Consider the following 19,110-nt stretch of genomic DNA (forward strand, 5'->3'; position numbering starts at 1 on the left):
CCTGGGTGGCTCAGTGGTTTGGGCTGCTGCCTTCGGCTCGGGTCATGATCTCAGGGTCCTGGGATCGAGTCCCGCATTGGGCTCTCTGCTCGGCAGGGAGCCTGCTTCCCTCTCTCTCTCTCTGCCTGCCTCTCCGTCTACTTGTGATTTCTCTCTGTCAAATTAATAAATAAAATCTTAAAAAAAAAAATAAAAGTGGGTCCTTTCAACCATGAAGCTCTGTGGCATTTTATAAACCATATGTCATATGAAAGTCACATGGTTCTTTTGACTAAATGATGACAGATGCAGAATCCCGTAACTTCAGTATTTTAAAATAATCACAACAGGTGCTTTCCCTGACCCTGGAGCCAAGTCCCTGACAGGGAGCCAAGGAACACACACAGCTGAGAGGAATGTGAAAGGAAGGAAGGGTCTAGGCGTGTGACCTCTTGTTTTGTGTGTGTGTGCGTGCGTGTGTGTGTGTATTTTTTTAACATATTTAGATTTTATTTATTTATTTATTTGGGAGACAGAGAACATGAGCAGGGGGAGGGGCAAAAGGAGAGGGACAAGTAGACTCTTGTGCTGAGCTCCACCTGACCTGAGGCTCGACACAAGGCTTGATCCCAGGACCCCAGGCTCGATCCCAGGACCCAAGACCATGACCTGAGCTAAAGGGAGACACTTAACCGATTATGATACCCAGGCGCTCCTGAGAGCTTGTTAAACAAGGAGCATGTCTGTCAGAAAATCCTTTTATTCAAGATACCAGGTACTATCCTTACTTTCTCCTCCTGCTTCCTTGTAAGGTAGTTGTTTAGGAATGCTTCCCTGGAGCTTATTTCTTCATCCAACAGTAAAGAAAATACAAGATTATTTATTTTCAGTTCCTCCTGTAGAAATATTTAAAAAGGTGATCAGTACATCTATTTAAGAAAGGATTTTCTGCTGAGGGTCATAGACTTGACACTCATCGAACAGATTAATCACATACAAATAAGAGAAATTCTTTTTAAGAAAAAGGGAATATACACTGTGGCACTAATGACTCAGTTATTTTAACTCTTCTTTTCATTGTAAGATAAAACATATACAGAAAAATACATAAGACCATGTATAGTTTAATGAGTTATTATAAAGGTAAAACATACTTGGGATCACCACACCGTTCAGGAAATAGAACTTTCCCATCCCAGATGTCCCTTCCATGTGTCCCCTTCACAGTCTCAACCCTGATAATAACTACTTCCCCGACATTCATAATAATCACTCCCTTGTGTTCCTTTTGGCAATACCGTAGGTGATACTATGTTCTTTGATCAGTACACATATAATATTAGGGTGTCTGACTTTTTGTGATGTTAGTAACTGTAGACACTCCATGCCCAGGCCCACTAATCTATGGAGAGTTGCAGGATGGTGATATTCTATTCCTATCATTCCTTTTTCACTTATTAAAATTCTTTTATAAATAGACCGATGCTTCTCCTTATTTGCAATGTAGTTACCTAGTAGTACAGTTCACATAGGAAAGTGGAATCAGTACTTGATGGTCTCTCTTTATAAATTCTTACATAATGAATTTGTTGTTATCCTCTGAAGGTGAATTATAGGCATTCTTCTTTTAAAATAATCACAAATTAACAAATTTAAACAACTTTCGTGGGTTTCAGATAATGGCAATGATTATCATTATTGAATCTTAAATTATTCCCTTTAGGGGAGCTTTTATTTTTTATTTTTTAAAGATTTTTGTTTATTTATTTGACAGAGAGAGATCACAAGTAGGCAAAAGAGGCAAGCAGAGCGGGGGTAGGGGAAGCAGGCTCCCCGCTGAGCAGAGAGCCCAGTGCGATGTGGGGCTCCATCCCAGGACCTTGGGATCATGACCTGAGCCGAAGGCAGAGGCTTTAACTCAATAAGCCACCCAGGTGCCCTAGGGGAGCTTTTGGATATCCTTTGGATAATACCTGCTAGTCTTTGACAGTTTCCTCATTATCTTGTATGAAAAGATGTTCTGAGCTTGTCTTTTTAAAATAACAGCTTTGATAAAAATACATTATATGTTTATAAAAAATTAAAAAATGTAAAAAAATAAAAAAACAGCTTTATTAAGACATATTTCATAAATCATTCATTTCATACAAGTCAGGGTTCATCCATGTTGTACTACGTATTAGTACTTTTTATTGCCAAATAATATTCCACTATATGGATAAGCCATATTTTATTTAACTATATGTAGTTGTTGGACATTTAGGTTGTTTCTATTTTGGGGGGCATTAGGACTAATGTGGTTCTTATGACTAGTGCTAGGGCATTTATTCCCAATGTCCTCCCACTCAACTACCATATACACACTCGTTCCCTGTGGGGCCAATGGTTATGTTCTGTCTAAGGTCACGACTCCTGAGGGGGCAGGCCCTCTCTCAAGGCCACAGGTCTTGCTGGGTCCTGGTAGCAGCTCCCTTCCTTTGCCTCTTTAGCTCTAGAGAGGTTACTGCCTTCCTGCTATTTCTAATCTCTAAATTTTCACCATTCCTTGCTGTTTCCCCTTAACCCTGAGAGTCCTTTCATTAAACCCTCTTAAATGTAACTCTTTCAGTGCACCATTCCTGTTGGGGCCCTGAGGACGGAGACAACCTCCTAGGGGTTGGGAACCTAGAGGTTCTCTTATCTTCTCTCATCTTTTTTGCCTGACCCGCTTGCTTTGCGAGAGACATATAAATTTTTGAAATCTTGTATTTCTCAAAATATCATTATTCTCCTCTTATACTCAGTTGATAGTCTGACCAGAAATAGAAGCCAATGTTAGGAATAATTTTTCCTCAGAATTTAGAGGCTTTAATGCTTCTAGATCTTCTTGCTTCTAGTTACTGTATAATTCATTTATATTCTGGATCAAATTAAGCCAGGATTTCTCATCGTATCTTTTGGGGGGCAAGTGGATTATTCATTCATTTAACATGTAGGATGAGCCCAGCCCTTTGTTATTTGCTGGAGATAAAGGAATGAATAAGACAGACTTCATGGAACTCATAGTTTTGGGAGCATTAAAAAGTAATCTCACATAAATTAAAATTCAGTTGCAGTAAGTTTTAGAAAGTAAAAGAGCAGAGCATATATTTGGAGGCTCCAGCCTAGTCTTGAGGAGCTGGCTTGTAAGCTGGGGCCTGCCGTACACAGTTGAGTAGACAGGCCAGGAGGCAGAGCTGGAAGGAAGGAGCACTGATGTGAGCTTGAGGCTCCAGAGGAGGAAGCATGGCAGTGAGGGGGAGGGTGGCACAGGAGAGGCTGGAGCAGGAAGCAGGTCAGCATGAGCTAGAACATGGTGCCAGAAAGGCTGTTGGGTCTTTTTCCTAAGAACAAAGAGGGGCCCTGGAGGTTCCATAAAAGAAAGGGCCCTGTAAGTAAAGCTTTTACTTACCTGGTTGACAACCATCTCCGCCTTCACTCTCCTTTCAAAGAGTCTTTTCAAATGTTCATCAAAATTCTGTGTGCTTTCTTGAATGGAGTTTTGAAGTTTCTTCATTTCTGCCTCCAATGACTGGAAAGAAGTCGATAACAAAGTTAACATTTAGGAACATCAAATGCTCCAAGGAAGGGGTGTTCATATTTTGCTGCAAGGGAGGGGTAGGGGGAGGATAGGCTTTGGGAAAAATCCTGGGTCCTTCACCTTCTTTAATCAGAGATGTTTCACTTAGATCTCTAATATATTTTGAATCTGAGATTTTTTTTGATAGAGATCACAAGTAGGCAGAGAGGCAGGCAGAGATATGGGGGGGAGGCAGGCTCCACGCCAAGCAGAGAGACCGATTTTGGGGCTCAATCCCAGGACCCTGGGATCATTAACCCACTGCGCCACCCAGGTGCCCCAAATCTGAGATTTTTGTTTTAAGAAGGTTACAGTGGGGGGGGGCAGGAAATAACTAACCATGGCTAATGGTGCAGGCAGAGATAGGCCTGTAAAACAAAATCTCTGGTGGTACATCACTGACAGGAACACTACATGAATCATGTTATATCCTCAGTGCTCCACATGAGGAGATATGACATTGGTTTGTTTCATTATTGGTGATGTTAACTGTGGTCACTTGGTTAAGTAGTGTCTGCCAGTTTCTCTACTGTACAGTTAGTGTTTTTCCATTTGTAATTAATTTGTGGGAGGATACTTAGAAACCATGTAAAAATCTCATTCCTCATCAAACTTTTATCCACCAGTTTTAGCATCCACTGATAATACTTACTTGAATAAATTATTACGATAATGGTAATAATATTATTATTTTAAATTTACTTTAAAAAGCCAAGTTCTGGGGTGCCTGGGGGGGGCTTAGGTGGTTGTGTCCAGCTCTTTTAAAAATTTTTTATTTACTTCTATTTTAAAATTATTTTATTATTATGTTCAATTAGCCCATATTTAGTACATCATTAATGTGTCCAGCTCTTGATTTCAGCTCAGGTCATAATCTCAGGGTCATGAGACAGCCCCTCATCAGGCTTCATGCTGGGTGTGGAGCCTGTTAAGATTTCTCTCTCTCCCTCCCTCTGCTCCTCCCCCACTCCTCTTGCACACAAGTGTGTGCATGTGTGCATGTGTGCTCTCCCACTCTCTCTCTTTCTTTAAGTTAAAAAAAAAAAAGCTAAGTTCTGTCTATGCTGGTTTAATGGAGAGAGGGACTAATTCTGGGAAGGGGATGGAATGAGTTTAGCAAAATGTAGAGGCACTTGACACAAGGATAAACACCACTCAAATTAAGCTAATTAAGCAATGAGAAAACATTAAAATAAAACAAATACAGGAAAAGCACACTGCAGGGTCAGTTTGCTTCTCACAATTTATGACACAATCTCATAGAAATGGAAAAAATCCCAAAGACTGTGGGCCCAGTAGTTATGTATCAAGGCCATGTGTTCCTGGACAATGGAAGCATCATCACATGGCAAATGACCAAAGGCTCAGCCTGCTGAGACCAGATTGTCCAAGGGTCCAAAGCCCACCGTTCTCTCCAGTCTGAAAGGAACTCTTTTAGTGTTAGAATGGCATTTTGTTCTGTGCTTCAAATGCCCCACATTATTCTCACTGCAGCCTCTTCTCATGTGCTTTTCCATCTGTCTGATCTCCATTCTCTGCTCTTCAACCTGTCATTTTTCTCATTCTTCCAACTCGAGCATAAAAGCCACTTTTTCAAGTGAACCTCCCTTGGGTCCTGTTTTAGGCACTACCTTGAGTCTTAGAAGCAAAACCTGGAACAGGATTCCAGTCTATGCAATTATAGGAGGGAGTGCTTTTTCAGAGACACCTGTAAAATGTGGAAGGGGAAGCAGGCAGGGAAGGGGCAGGAGCTGAGCAACAACGTGCTCTTAGGTGGCCCAGCCTTTACCTGATTCCTAGGGCTCAAGGGTAATGGAGAGGCTCTGCTGAGCTGTCCCAATTTGGGCCAACTGGGCGGGACTTCTCTATCCTCATCTCTTCAGTAAGTTACAGGCTTTTCTGGATAGGGGCAGTAGGTATAACCTGGTATGCTCTAACAAGGATGCCCCCTTTATGAGCCAAGGACAAGGCATCAGAGGTCTCAGGTTTGAGCTTTTAGCTGCAGTATGCACAGCAGTGAGGGGACAGGCATGCCAGCCTGAAAAGGGGACCTAGTGAAAACCAATGGCCCCAGTCTACATCTGTGCCTCTATGTTTACTGTCATAGATGGTACCTGAACTTGTCCCTTCTGATTCATCATACTGCAGTTAAAGAACTATTTTGTGAATGTCCAGTTAATGTGTAACACACTCCCCCCCAAGGCAATGAGCACCAGGAGAGGGCAGGACTGTGTCTGTCTATTCAGCAAGTGTTCCTTGGGACCTGACACAGTGGCCAGCACATAATGGGAACTAAGGAATATTTGTTAAAGAACTGGGTGTCACTTTTCTTCAAACATTCCTGGGAAAATCTAATTTTAACTAAAACTGTATCAGATGCTGCAAAATGAGAAGCACGGGAGATGAAAGGTGGGAGACTCAATAGGAGGGTATGGATGAACAATGCGGAATCCATTACACCAAGAATTTAGCACTTAGATCTCCTTTCCAATGCAAGCTCTAGTTCCCCATATCTATGTATATTTATTCATTTGCTCAGTCCTACAATATACATATAATACCTCTACCAAAAGCAAAACATCATGGCAGGTTTTAAGATTTCTTTGCACCTTGGGGCGCCTGGATGGCTCAGTGGGTTAAAGCCTCTGCCTCCAGCTCAGGTCATGATCCCAGGGTCCTGGGATGGAACCCGGCATTGGGCTCTCTGCTCAGTGGGAAGCCTGCTTCCTCCTCTCTCTCTGCCTACTTGTGATCTCTGTCTGTCAAATAAATAAATAAAATCTTAAAAAAAAAAAAAAAAAGATTTCTTTGCACCTCTTCTTGTTTTTAGGATATATCCCATGGAGGGCAGGTCATCTGCACATTATATTCAGAATTTATTCGGACTAATCCTTTCTTTTCCCTTCCGTGCGGATAACATTATCAATTTAAGGGACAGAATAAAATCAACATTTTTGACAAGATCCCCCAGGTGGTATGGACTAAGCTGGGGGTAGGGAAATGGAATAGCATCACCAAACAGCCTAAAGACCCAGTAAAGATAAGGTCATTAGAGGGAAAGCTGTGTTTTTTTCTTTACCCACTGTGTGGTGCCTGGTGCAGGTGCAGAGAAAGAAGGCTGAGTACTGGCTTTGCCACGGCTGGCTTCTACCCACTGAGGGCGACCACGGAGCAGGGAGGTGAGAGTGTAGGCACCAGACTATTTCACAATATGAGACCATGGAGGAAATGCCACCCACCACCTTAGGCATCTACACTTCCTAACTGCTTGAAATTTTTACTGCGTTCAAGACTGCTCATTTTGGCTTTTCGGGAAATACCATCTTAGAATGAAATGTGAGGGCACTGTTAGAGCACTGTGGTGAGTAAAAATGGGAACAAGTTACAATCGGTCCAAAGAAGTTGCTCAGGATACACAGCCACAATAAGGCTGAAAAACTGCCCTGCCTCAGACAATGCCATGATTTTTTACCTTCTTCACAGAGGAATAGATGTTTTTTATTTGGTTGTATACCATCAGCTTTTATATCTCTATTATAATTGTAAACAATTTTATTTTTTCCTTTTTCTTGTTAAAAAATTAATATATAATGTATTATTTGTTTCAGGGGTACAGGTCTGTAAATTTAAGGAATTTTAATGTGGGAATGTTTCTTTGTGATGCAAGGAGATAACGGTAGGAGAACTGCTTCGCAAATATCTCAGGCTAGAACTGTAAAGTATGTGCTATTGATTGTGTTATTCTTCGGTCAAGTCCTTTCCTTGAGACTGAGAGGAAATCAAGCAAGAGTTATTACTGAACTCTAACAGATGTAGAAGATACAGAGCAGTGCCTAGAATATATGCTAATAGATGTTCATTAAACATTTGAAGAATGAATGGAAGACCAAATGAATTCTAACAATCTGGGAAATGTTGAAATCAATAAGAACTGTTAAAAAAAAAAAACACACTGTAATACATTCTTTCTGTTTTAAATTGTGTTAACTCGGGGCACCTGTGTGGCTCAGGTCATGATCCCAGGGTCCTCCCTGCTCAGCAGGGAGCCTGCTTCCTCCTGTCTCTCTGCCTGCCTCTCTGCCTACTTGTGATCTCTCTGTCAAATAAATAAATAAAAGCTTTAAAAACAAACAAACAAATAAATAATTTGTGTTAGCTCTTCAAAGTTATCTCTACCCAATTCCCCAAATTCTCTTGAGAATGTAAGTTGAAACAGTACCCTTAAGCTACTAACAACACTGAGGGAATAAAGAACACTTAATTTGAAGAGATACTGAAACAAAGTCTTGGCAGGGTGTATTATTTCTTTGCTCTTCTGACCTTTCTGTACTTATCTCTTTCTTCATTTAACTCTCTGACTTTCTTCTCATAGTCTTTGAATTGTTTCCTCTCTTCTTCAGACCACAGAGCATCAGGTTTTGCCATGAAAGCAGGTTGAGGAATCACCTGAAGATAAAAAGGAAAGCATTCACTGTGGTTCAAACATAAATATAACAGTACAGTAAAAGGTCAGAGTTATCGTTACAGTTAAAAAAAGTAAAAGAACCCTTTCAAGAGATATAGTTCTTCAGATTGGCAAGACAATGGCCTGACACTTTGATGAAAGGATATGAAAAACGTTACAACTGCTTTTCTGTGACTTAAGCAAGAGTGGGCAGTTTGGGATGTACAGAGACTCTTAGGTGACAGGTTCAGACAGGTATGTTGATATCTTCATAAATATGAAGTTGATAACTTCACATGTAGTTCATAAAACTACACCTGGGCTCCAGGGACATGTAAGGCATGTATCAAAAGGAATGTTTCCTTGCTACATCCAGAGAATTACAGATGCAACATTATCACTGCTTTCTACAGAAACCAGAACCACTATGGTTGTTTGTTTTGTTCTTTTGTTTGTGTTATGTAAGATGGGGAGGCAAGTCCAACGTTTCAAATTTCTTATTTACCTAATGTGATATATTTATGAAGTACAGGGAGGTTGTATATTTGTTGTAGAATTTCTAAAACTTGGGCCAATGTAGACAAGAATGATCAAATTTGTGTAGCTCTTTTTACCCCCATTCCATCTTCCGTAAGAACGTCCAGAAGTCTTACCATTCTCAAAATATCTTCCTTCTTGACTTCCAGAACTCCTCCCATCATGTCCATCAGGGCTCGGCGCCTTGTGTTGGGGCCCTAGAGAAGAGCCACGGTCAGGGAGGGCAGCTAAGACAGAGATCTGGCCCTCTGGTAGAACCAGAGGCAGTCTCCCACCCAATGTTAGAATGACTGCATTAGAATTGGGCAGGGTGGTAAATGGCATGGAGGGAAGAGAAGAAAGAGGCCACTGAGATTCCAGGGACTTCTGACCACAACAAATGCCCCAATGTGTTTCTATAGTGGAGTAAAGTACAAGACTATTCAACCAACTTAGGAACAAGTATCCCTAAAGGAAAGAGGGTCATAGGTAAGTTTGAGCAAAACTGCATACCCGTGTCTGAAGCCATCGCTCCATTTCATGGGTCACGGTCAATTCTGTTTTGGCTTTCAGCCATGGATTAATAAGTCTCTGAGCTGTAATCTGAAAGAGAGAATGTGGCCCCATAGTGTAACGGTTAGCACCCTGGACTCGGAAAGAGAAAATGTGGTTTTCTGCTGTTGTTCTTACAAAATTTAAACCAAATATCCCTTCCACACACCAGGGAGGAGGTTAAAAGTCATTATGAGGATAAAGGAACCATCCAGATTTCATAATCAATTTCCTATCTTGAAATAAAGAATGAGAGGGTTGGGAAAATTGATCGTGACTTCTCTATTAGTTCTCAAAGCTCTTCTCCATCATTGAAGATATTGTAACAGGGATCTAATTCAGATGAGAGGGGCAGGAAAATGGTTTAAAGGAGTGTCATCTAAGCCAAATCCTGTAGGATGAGGGTCCTGAGAGGTTAATAGCTTGAAGCATTCAAGGAATTGTGGGAACACAAGTGTGGCCAGCCCAGAGCAAGGTAATGAGAGCAGGTGAAGAGGAAAGGAGCCACGGTTGGCAGTCACAGAGGAGCTTGTTATCTGGAGTGAAATGGGCAGCCACTGCAGGGGTTTAAGCAAGAGAAAGACATAATATAAGTTTGGCTTGTAACAAGGTCACTCTGCTGATGTAGAAGGGATTAGAGAAGAAGCAAGTGTGGTGAGGTTATTTATGCACATACAAAGGCTGCCCACAGTAGGATTTTGGTGACAGCCGCAGAGTGGGGTCCTTGCTCTCACTGTGCTCCAGAGTCTTAGGTTACATGGCAGGAGTCTGGTTCTCGATGAAATAATTTCCTTAAACAACTACAGAAGACTGTAGAGATGAAGACATACTCTGAAGGATAGGGTTTGGGTTCAAACCCCAACTGTGTCACTTTTTAGCTTTCTAACTGTGGTCAAGCTACTTAACCTCTCTATGCCTTAGTTTCCTTACCTGTAAAATAGAGGTGTTATTAGTACCTACCTTGTAAGGTCTTATAATGATAAATTAGTTTCCATCGATCTAGGGCACTTAGAACAGGACCTGGCTTTTAACAGGGACTATAAAAGAGTTTGTTATTATTTCTAAGCAACACTATTAGCGTTTGTCCCAAAGCAATCAAGCTGGTTTCATACGAGCAAGGATTTTTTTTTTTTTAGTATTTTACATTTGGCTATATTTTAATTATTTTCTTTAAGCATTTACTTGTAACCACTTCGGGCCAAACACCTTTTCTTTTTTTTTTTTAAAGATTTTATTTATTTATTTGACACACACACACACACACGCACACACACAGAGAGCAAGAGAAGGAATACAAATAGAGGGAGTGGGAGAGGGAGATGCAGGCTTCCCACTGAGCAAGGAGCCCAGTGTGAGGCTCGATCCCAGAACTCTGGGATCATGACCTGAGCTGAAGGCGGATGCTTAATGACTAAGCCACCCAGCTGCCTCCAGCTAAACACCTTTTAAGAAGACTGAACAGGGGGGCATCTGGGTGGCTCAGTCGGTTAAACAACTGACTCTTGACTTCTGCTCAGGTCATGATCTCAGGGTGGTGAAATTGAGCCCTATGTTGGTCCCTGGACTGGTCATGGAGCCTGTTTAAGATTCTTTCTCTCCCTCTCCCACTGCACCACCCCTTGCCCCTGCCTCATACTCTCTCCTAAAAAGAAAAAGACTAACCATTGAGGCCCCTTTCTCTGGGATCCATACTGCCTTAATGACCCAGATAATTACTGGAGCTTCATCACGCTCTCTTCTACAATGTGATCCAACCTTTTCCGATATAGGTACTGGACCTAGGTTGGGTCAAGGAAAGTCTTCCTACCCAAATGTGGAATTAGGACTGAGAGATTCTCGTTTGGACCAGCTATCCACTTGAGTAAGGAGAAACAAAGTAGAAACTGCTAAAAACGAAATGCAGAGAGAAGTGAACTAAGAGATAAACAAAGTGGACTTCTTGACTCCCCGCAGGATTCCGGTCTTTGGTTCCCTGTTTCTTTCTAGGCTTCCAAATCTTCCCTAGATTCCACAGGATTCCAAAAGAAATTCTCATTATTGCTAAGGCAATGTCAATTGTTTTTGTTTCTTGTGACCAAGGATACCACCTGATACAGTCACTTCCAGTAGTGCACATGAGGAGATGAGTAGGAAAGAATGTGGGAAAATGTCCTGAGAGAAAAGGGAAGGGATAGCACAGCTAGCCAGTACCTCTTTGTTTTCCACAACGAGGGTTCTCTCTGGCTTCTCACAATCATCAAATTCTGGTTGCCAGATCACTTCTTCCAATTCTAGATCTAAAATAATTTCTCGAATTCTTACATTTCTTTCCTTCACACGTGCAACTTCGAATTCTTTTTGTTTATATGCAGCATCAAACTCACGGTTGAAAGCAGTTTTTACCTTGTAAATGACATCCTGAAATACCAACGTGACACTGAGAACACATGCCATGTTATAGGTCATGACTAGTAACAAGGTCCCACGACTTTACTTTCCTTCCAAAATCAATTTATAAATCATCAGGAAGTTAATCTTTCTAAAATACTTTATATTTTAGTTTATATTAAGTCATTTATTAGTTCAGTAATCCACAGTGGCTTCCTACCAGGGGTAGGATTAAGGCAATGGCATAACCGTTATACCACAATCTACTTCCCGAAATGGAAGCTGTAACTCAGTATACAGGTATGTTGATAGATGCTGAAGTAGATGATGGATACTTGGAGACTCTTTGGGTTATTCTCTCAATTTTTGTATATGTTCTAAGAAAAAATCCATCATAAAATATTTAAAAAGTGATATGTGATATTTAAATCGGGAAATGGCTTTTCTTTGAAACCTTGGTTGGGGGAGATGTGGTAGGAAAGGATGGCCTTTAGAGGTTGTTTACAGAATTTCCCAGAAAAGCACCACCACACACAATATTCTTCCTCCGTATGGTCATATCATTCTCAGGTAGGAAGGGGACCTAAGATGGCTAGCTGCATCAGCCAGTTGTCCAGATGGCCGTGGGTCCGAATGGACTGCTCCCACCTGCGCGGGTGAGCGGGATGACGGTCAGTTCAAAGTAGTCTTTATTTTACCATCAGATTCAGTCTATATATCTATCCTATTGAAGATGAAACCATTAAAGCAGGTAGAAAAATGATCTTAACAGCTGACAAGAGAATTTCTCTTGGGCTGAGATTAACCTGCTTATAGGAAAATGTCTTAATAAAACAGCAGAAAGGTGAGACACTGAAAGTGTGGGTCAGCAAAAGCTGAGCAACAAAAGAGATAATGAAACAGTTTTGGATATAAATGCACAGGAATTTCAGGGGGTGGAGGAGAAGAAAAGAAAAACAATAGTAAGAGAGAGCAGGTAGGAGGCTGGAACTCAAATGGCAGATATGGTTAGAGGACTTTCAGGAATAGGAAGAGCCAACATTACATCTCAAACCATCCACATTGGTGCAATCTGTCACCGAAATTTCAAAAACTTCTGGTAGGCATAAACAGATGTGTTCTGAGACTGACTCATTCAGTGGAGAGTAAGGAGTAGGAGCTTAGAGCTTGCAGAATGCTGCACCTTATTCCTGAGTCCCGGAAGAGAAGTTATGGGAAGTCTTAGAGAGGAAATTGTATTTCCCCAGGTTAAGGGGATAGATAGCAATCATGTCTTGATCTTACAAGGAGGTCCTAAGGGACATCTGAGTTACCTACAAGATGGCATTCGAGAACCTCTTCTATCTTTGAGCTTCCTGAAGATCTAAGCAGAAAAAAAGTTTGTTTGTGGTGTCAGCCAGGGTAGGTATTCTTTGGAAAACCTGTTATCATAGAACCCAGTCCAAATAGATGAAAGTAACTCCTGTACACAAGTTCCTTTTGAAGAACATGGACATACTAGCCATCTGGATATTTCTCTATGTACCTTAAATACATCATAAATTAGCATTAGACTTCAGTTTGAGCCTTTGCAAGATGCCTCATGGGGACTTTTAAAGATTTTAGAGGATAAAGAAAAAATTCACCCACTTTCAGTAATATAATTTGGTTGATTTTCTCCTCTCTGGAATGAAGTTCCAATTGGCTTGACAAGAAAGAGGCTTGTACACCAAAATCAGTACTCAGACTGCCAAGCAGGTAATTGGGCAAGTTGGGATTTTTTACTGCCACTTCTTCTTCTTCTTCTTCATCCTCCTCTTCATGATGCTTTTTAGCCAAGGTAATTGCAGACTGTGCCTCTATAATTTCTTTCCGTACCTAAATATAGAAAAAGGTGACACGAAAGTTATGCAATAACAAGAATTCTCTAAAGGGCAATTTTGCAACAACTTAAATATTTCAGTCATTTTAGGTGTTAAATTGTCTTGCCAACAACTGAATTCAAAGTTATGGATAGATCCTGAAACTGATTCAGAAGAGATTTAAGCTTTGGATATTGACAAAGTGCAGATAAGTCAAGAAAGTAAAAATTGTCCTTGATAGTGTGTAATATTTATCTTTCTGTCAGGATGACAGCTGCTTATAAATATCTTGAGTTTTTCTTGGAACATAAACATTAAAAAATACACCTTCTCTTCATGTTTACAAAGAAACGTATTCACAGAGGACTGGTGAGTGTAGGTTAAGAAGGCTTGAAATATGCCTTCATTTTATGTTTCAGAAAAAAAATGGATGCAAGGTTCTGGCCAAAACTACATTGATGGGGCAATGTTTTTCTAGAGATCTGTTAGAGATTGCTGCTTTAAAACAAGCAAACAAACAAACAAACAACTAGAATTGCTCTAGGAAAACCATAATTCCACCAAAACAGATACTACTTGATCTTTGGCCAATTATTTAAAAATATAATGCCTCGTGATACAAGAAGATAAAAAGAGTAGGATAGATGAAGACCAGTTCTGACCAGAGCAAGAACAAAACCTTATATCTAATTTTTAAAAATTAGTCCTCTTATTTGAGGGCTAGCTAGTATTGTATAGGACTATAGGTGTCTTGATTTATTATGTAGATTTAGTTCCTATATTTATTAAAATATATTCTACAATTAACAAGAAATGAAAATGTAAATAATATATAAATTATCTTGAGTTGTATCCTAACTCAAATCTGTATGGAGACCCTAAAATAAAACACATTACTTATATAAACACATATATATTTAAAATTGTACTTTAAGACATTCTGTTTCAATCTTCTTTTGCCACAAAACTCTCTTTAATTCTTTCAACTCTTCTTCCGTGCGCTCTTTCATTGGAAAGTTCTCAACCACGTAGGGCAGGTGAAAGCACTCAGGAAAAAAAAAAGGCAAGATGAAATAAATTCATTTGTAGTACAACTGTGCATATCAGAGTTGGAGTGAGGGATATCCCTGACCAAAATTAATTCATAGGTCATCATGCATGAGTGGAATTGACAGTGGAAACTTTCTCTAACATAAAACAATGTACACCATTAGTATTGGTGTAAACTTTGGGTAGAATTACTGAGCTTTTGTAAAGGATTTATTTCTAGAACACTGGTTCTCAACTAGGAGTGATTTTGCTTGCCCTGTTCCCCTCCTCCTCCCCAGCCCTCCAGGAACATTTGGCAACGTCTGGAGAGACATTTGATTTTCACTAATGGGAATTTTGGATGTTACTGGGCCTCGTAGCTAGAGGCCAAAACATCCTAAAATCCACAGAATAGCCCCCACAACAAAGAAATTTCCAGCCCCAAATATGCCAGTCTTACAAAACCCTGTTTAAGAGCAATACTCAATCACAGATATGTAGTGCGGCTATACACTTCATTATCCAAATTGGTGGTGGGGGTGGGGGGACAGATTTGAAAGTGAGAAGGGTGTTCTTAATAGTTACTTAAGGACCACCAGCATCAACTGGGACTTCTGATTACCCTACACAAAGAGGAAAATTGTGTTGGGAGGAATCTCAATGAAAAAGCATTAAATAACCCAAATGTTTAGAGGGCACAGGTAGAACCGTGAACAATATTCTAGTTTTCAATCTGTGTGAATGTGATTGAGGTGGCCTTTTGGAAGGGACAGATAGGAAGAGCAGAGGCAGGTGGTTCATAGAGGAAAGAAAATCTTAAGAGATGGTGGCTTGGAAGTGCATAGGGAATAAGCAGAGCGGGAAGAATGAAAACAAGAGAGATAGGGGCGTGAGTTCGTGGAATTTGGTACAGGGAGGGTGAGGATGCTCTGAATGCTTTTCCATGTGTGAATTTTCTTAAAACTATTTAAAAATCTTTCTGCCATGAGACTTTCAATGAAAGTTCTCATTGGCTAAGGTGTGCTACCTGGAATTATGTCTGTTACCTTAAGAGCTCGACCTTTCACAGCCATCGAATTCCAGCATTCTTCTTTAATAAGTTCAGCCAAATAGGCCTTGGCGAGGTTTTGCATCTCTGCATCCTTTCTTATCTTGCAGAACGTAGATGAAGGGAAACAATGAACACAAATATGTAGCTTCTTAAAAAATAATCTGAATTGCAAATTCACTAGTCAGTCATGGCTGCACATTTAGAGGCTGTCTTCTTTCCCCATTACTCGGAACTGCCTTGTGCTGGGAGATGCACCTGGGGACACTTTCCTGTCTCAAGGACCTTTCCTAAAGTTTAGTCTGGAGGCTTGGAATTTCCTTCCTGGAGGACCAGGGTGTCAACACAGAAACCTCTAAAGGCAGGCAGGTGCTAAACATGAGCCAAGGTGGTATGAGGCCAATTGCATGGTGGACTGGACAGCTAAAATGCCCACTATCACAGGTCTGGTGGGTTGGTGCAGGGCTGGGCAGCAAACCCACTATGCCAGATCTTCCTGTTTTATTAGAGAAGTTTAAAAATATGTATTTTTAATGAAACTACCAGATATCTAAATGTTGGCTTAATTCTTGTCAATGCATATTTGAAGTGCCAGTTTGTGACCTCTGTCTTGGGGGCCACTTAATTCTTCTATTATTTATGTCTACCATAATTAAATGCTCCGTGACTCAAAGGGATCATATGCTTGACCTTATCTCATTTAGAAACATATGTTACCTTAGTTGGTTTTATCTGCTTAAGTAAGCCAACTGCTTGATCTTTAAGTGATTAATGGGAGTTTGCTGAAAGACCTAATATGGAAGTGAGGACCAACAATCTCTAGTTCTTAGGATCCACTTTAGAACCTCTTTTGCATTTCTCTTTGTTGGCAGAATTATCAGCAAACTAGTTAAGAATAATATCTCCCAGATTAGAAAATGTCTTATTTGTTCATTCAATCATTCATGTTTCTTTTATTCACTGTCTGGTCAAAGGCTTTGTTTTAATTTGTATTTGATTTCTTTTTTATCCATTGAGTTAATGGCTAATACAGTTTTAAATTATTTTTTCCTTAAATAAACAGCTGTTTTGGCCTGTCAGTTGTCAGAACCTGTCTGATTCCCAGCCTACCCCACCCTCCCCTCTCCACTACTGAGGTTATTTGATCAACCCCTCCAGGCTTGGTCCCTAGTTCTGTGTCCGGGTTATCATTACTGGGCTTTGGTCTTTCCCCTATGGGTGAGATCCTGACCAGGGCTAACTAATACTCTTGTCCCTTTAGGACTGGGGTCCCTGACTGGGATCCACTGACTCTTCCCAGGGACTAGTATTCTCTTCCCAAATGTGCCTGGGTTTGTGCCATCTGCTAACACTGTTCTGTGCTGGACCATCTGGTTTCACTATCACATCCAATCTGAGACCGATACTTCTTTAAAGTCCAGAGCTCCAACAAAGGTAATAATATTGGGGAAATAACTATATGGAGAGTCTTTCTCTGTCCCAAAGACTGCCTCAGAGGATTAAGAAGGCTTCTGGGGGAATATGCAGCAATTTGGTAAGCAGCAAGAAGCATCTGGAGCAGAGGCATGGGGTGGGGGTAATCAGGGTGGATTTATCAGTGGTCTATAGGTCAACAGGCCAGAGAGCAGGTTTGTGGGGATGAACGGTTACACATGAGCTTGGAGGGAGAAGCAACGTTAGAGTGAGGGGTAGGTATCCAACCCAAACTCATTGCAGAGTGGTCAAGCTGAGAAGCTTTTAGGAGAACCTGGTACCAGAATGGGAGGAGGCATTCCAGGCTTGGGTGAAGCCCAGGTCAAAGGGGAAAAGCCCTCGTAGGCAGACTGGGAATGCTTCGTGGCTTTTATTCAAGTTATAAGACCTTAGCCAAGTGATTCTAGGTCTAATTCCTTAGTTTCCTTAAGTCAGGACAACAGTAACCTACCTTTTGGGATGGGTGCAACCATTAAAATAAATAACATTCAAAAAAGCCTCTAAATTGGTGCCTATTTATTATAATAATAAAATGGGATCATTTCTTTTTAAAATTATTTTTATTAACATATAATGTATTATTTGCCCCAGGGGTACAGGTCTGTGAATCATCAGTCTTACACACTTCACAGCACTCACCATAGCACATACCCTCCCAATGTCCATAAACCAACCACCACCCAGAAATCCACATTTTTTTTTTTAAGATTTTATTTATTTGACAGAGATCACAAGTAGGCAGAGAGACAGGTAGAGAGAGAGAGAGAGAGAGAGGAAGGGAAGCAGGCTCTCCGGAGAGCCCGATGTGGGGCTCGATCCTAGGACCCTAAGATTATGACCCGAGCCGAAGGCAGAGGCTTTAATCCACTGAGCCACCCAGGCGCCCCCATATTTTTTTTTATGAGATTAAGAGTCTCTTATGGTTTGTCACCCTCCAGATCCCATCTTGTTTCATTTTTTCCTTCCCTACCCCATAACCCCCCCGTCCTGCCTCTCAAATTCCTCATATCAGAGAGATCATACGATAATTATCTTTCTCTGATTGACTTATGTTGCTCAGCATAATACCCTCTAGTTGCATTCACATTGTTGGGGATCATTTCTAATAGCTTTCTGTTGACCGTAACAAAAGCCGAATTCTTTACTGTGATGTACAAGGTCTTTAGAGCTGGCCTCTGCTCCCACCTCATTCTATGAAGCTCTCTCCTGTCCACTGTGCTATTGTCCTTCTGTCCACTGTGCTATTGCCCTTCTGGCCTTTCTGTTCCTGGATTTCTCCATTTCTGCCTCAGGGCCTTCATTCATGGTGCTTCCTTAGTCTGCCATTCTCTTCCCCCAACTCTTTGCATAGTTAACTCCTCTCCTTTTGAATCCCAAATGAAAGGTCACCTCTTTCAACTGTCTTTGATCACAGAAGTAGATGCCCCACATCTATCACAGAATTCAGTTTACATCATGCAATATAGAGAGATTTATTTAGGGTCGTCTTCGCCAGATCAGCCCCATGAGGGCAGGATCTATATGTCTCAGTCATTGTATTCAAGGCACTGACAATAGTGCCTGGCATGTAATAGGTGTTCAATAAACATTGCAGAATGAATGAATAGATAGACGAATTTTACCTCCTTGAGGTAAATTTTCCCTCTTTGTGTCAGTCTGTTAAGGTCCTTTTGGTCCTGATTCTGTCATCCAGCCTGTTTCCTTTCATTCTCAGCCTCGCATCATTCACTAATTTGACAAATATACCTCATTTCTAGATCTTAATTAACTAATTAACATGTTTAACAGGAGAGCACATGACTGGAAGCCTCTCTGCTACAGGCATCAAATTATCAGCCTCTTTTTGATACAGTTGTTTAACCAATTATAATTCACTTAAATGCCTTTGAATCCAACCACATTTCTTTCTCTTGTTTAGAAAAAAGTGTTTTTATACTTGCACACTCAAAAAATCAAATATGATGTGCAGATTGAGAAAAAGGTAGCTTAAGAACATTCTGTGTAAAAGCATAATTAGGACTTTTACCTTAAAAAAAAAATCCATTCAAGTAAACAGTGTAATGTCACCACCAGAAAGAGATACAAAGGCTATAGTAATAGAAGTATAGTATCCGAGAAATGGTGGTTTCAGTTTATACTTTTCTCTAAACTGGACAGAAAATACTTGAAATTTTTTTGTGGATGCCATACTCAAAGAAATGAAGCCAGAGGGAAAACACATGATGATGATGAAGCTATTAAAACTACCTTATTTGATGGCCAT

At 40.6% G+C, this 19,110-nt stretch overlaps 1 protein-coding gene across 1 annotated transcript in view; it reads right to left on the reverse strand.

Annotated features, from left to right (window-relative positions):
- CFAP43 (cilia and flagella associated protein 43) overlaps positions 1-19,110 on the reverse strand; it is a 101,860-nt gene that overhangs the window by 19,345 nt on the left and 63,405 nt on the right. The window contains exons 21-29 of the mRNA XM_044240453.1: positions 15,373-15,477; positions 14,227-14,343; positions 13,086-13,313; positions 11,280-11,486; positions 9,051-9,140; positions 8,675-8,755; positions 7,898-8,023; positions 3,410-3,529; positions 768-875 (exon numbers count right to left, since the gene is read on the reverse strand). Of these exons, the coding sequence (XP_044096388.1) occupies positions 768-875; positions 3,410-3,529; positions 7,898-8,023; positions 8,675-8,755; positions 9,051-9,140; positions 11,280-11,486; positions 13,086-13,313; positions 14,227-14,343; positions 15,373-15,477 (1,182 nt within the window). The remainder of the gene's footprint in view (positions 1-767; positions 876-3,409; positions 3,530-7,897; positions 8,024-8,674; positions 8,756-9,050; positions 9,141-11,279; positions 11,487-13,085; positions 13,314-14,226; positions 14,344-15,372; positions 15,478-19,110) is intronic.

The sequence above is a fragment of the Neovison vison genome, chromosome 2 (assembly GCF_020171115.1).
Source record: "Neovison vison isolate M4711 chromosome 2, ASM_NN_V1, whole genome shotgun sequence".
Taxonomy (NCBI): domain Eukaryota; kingdom Metazoa; phylum Chordata; class Mammalia; order Carnivora; family Mustelidae; genus Neogale; species Neogale vison.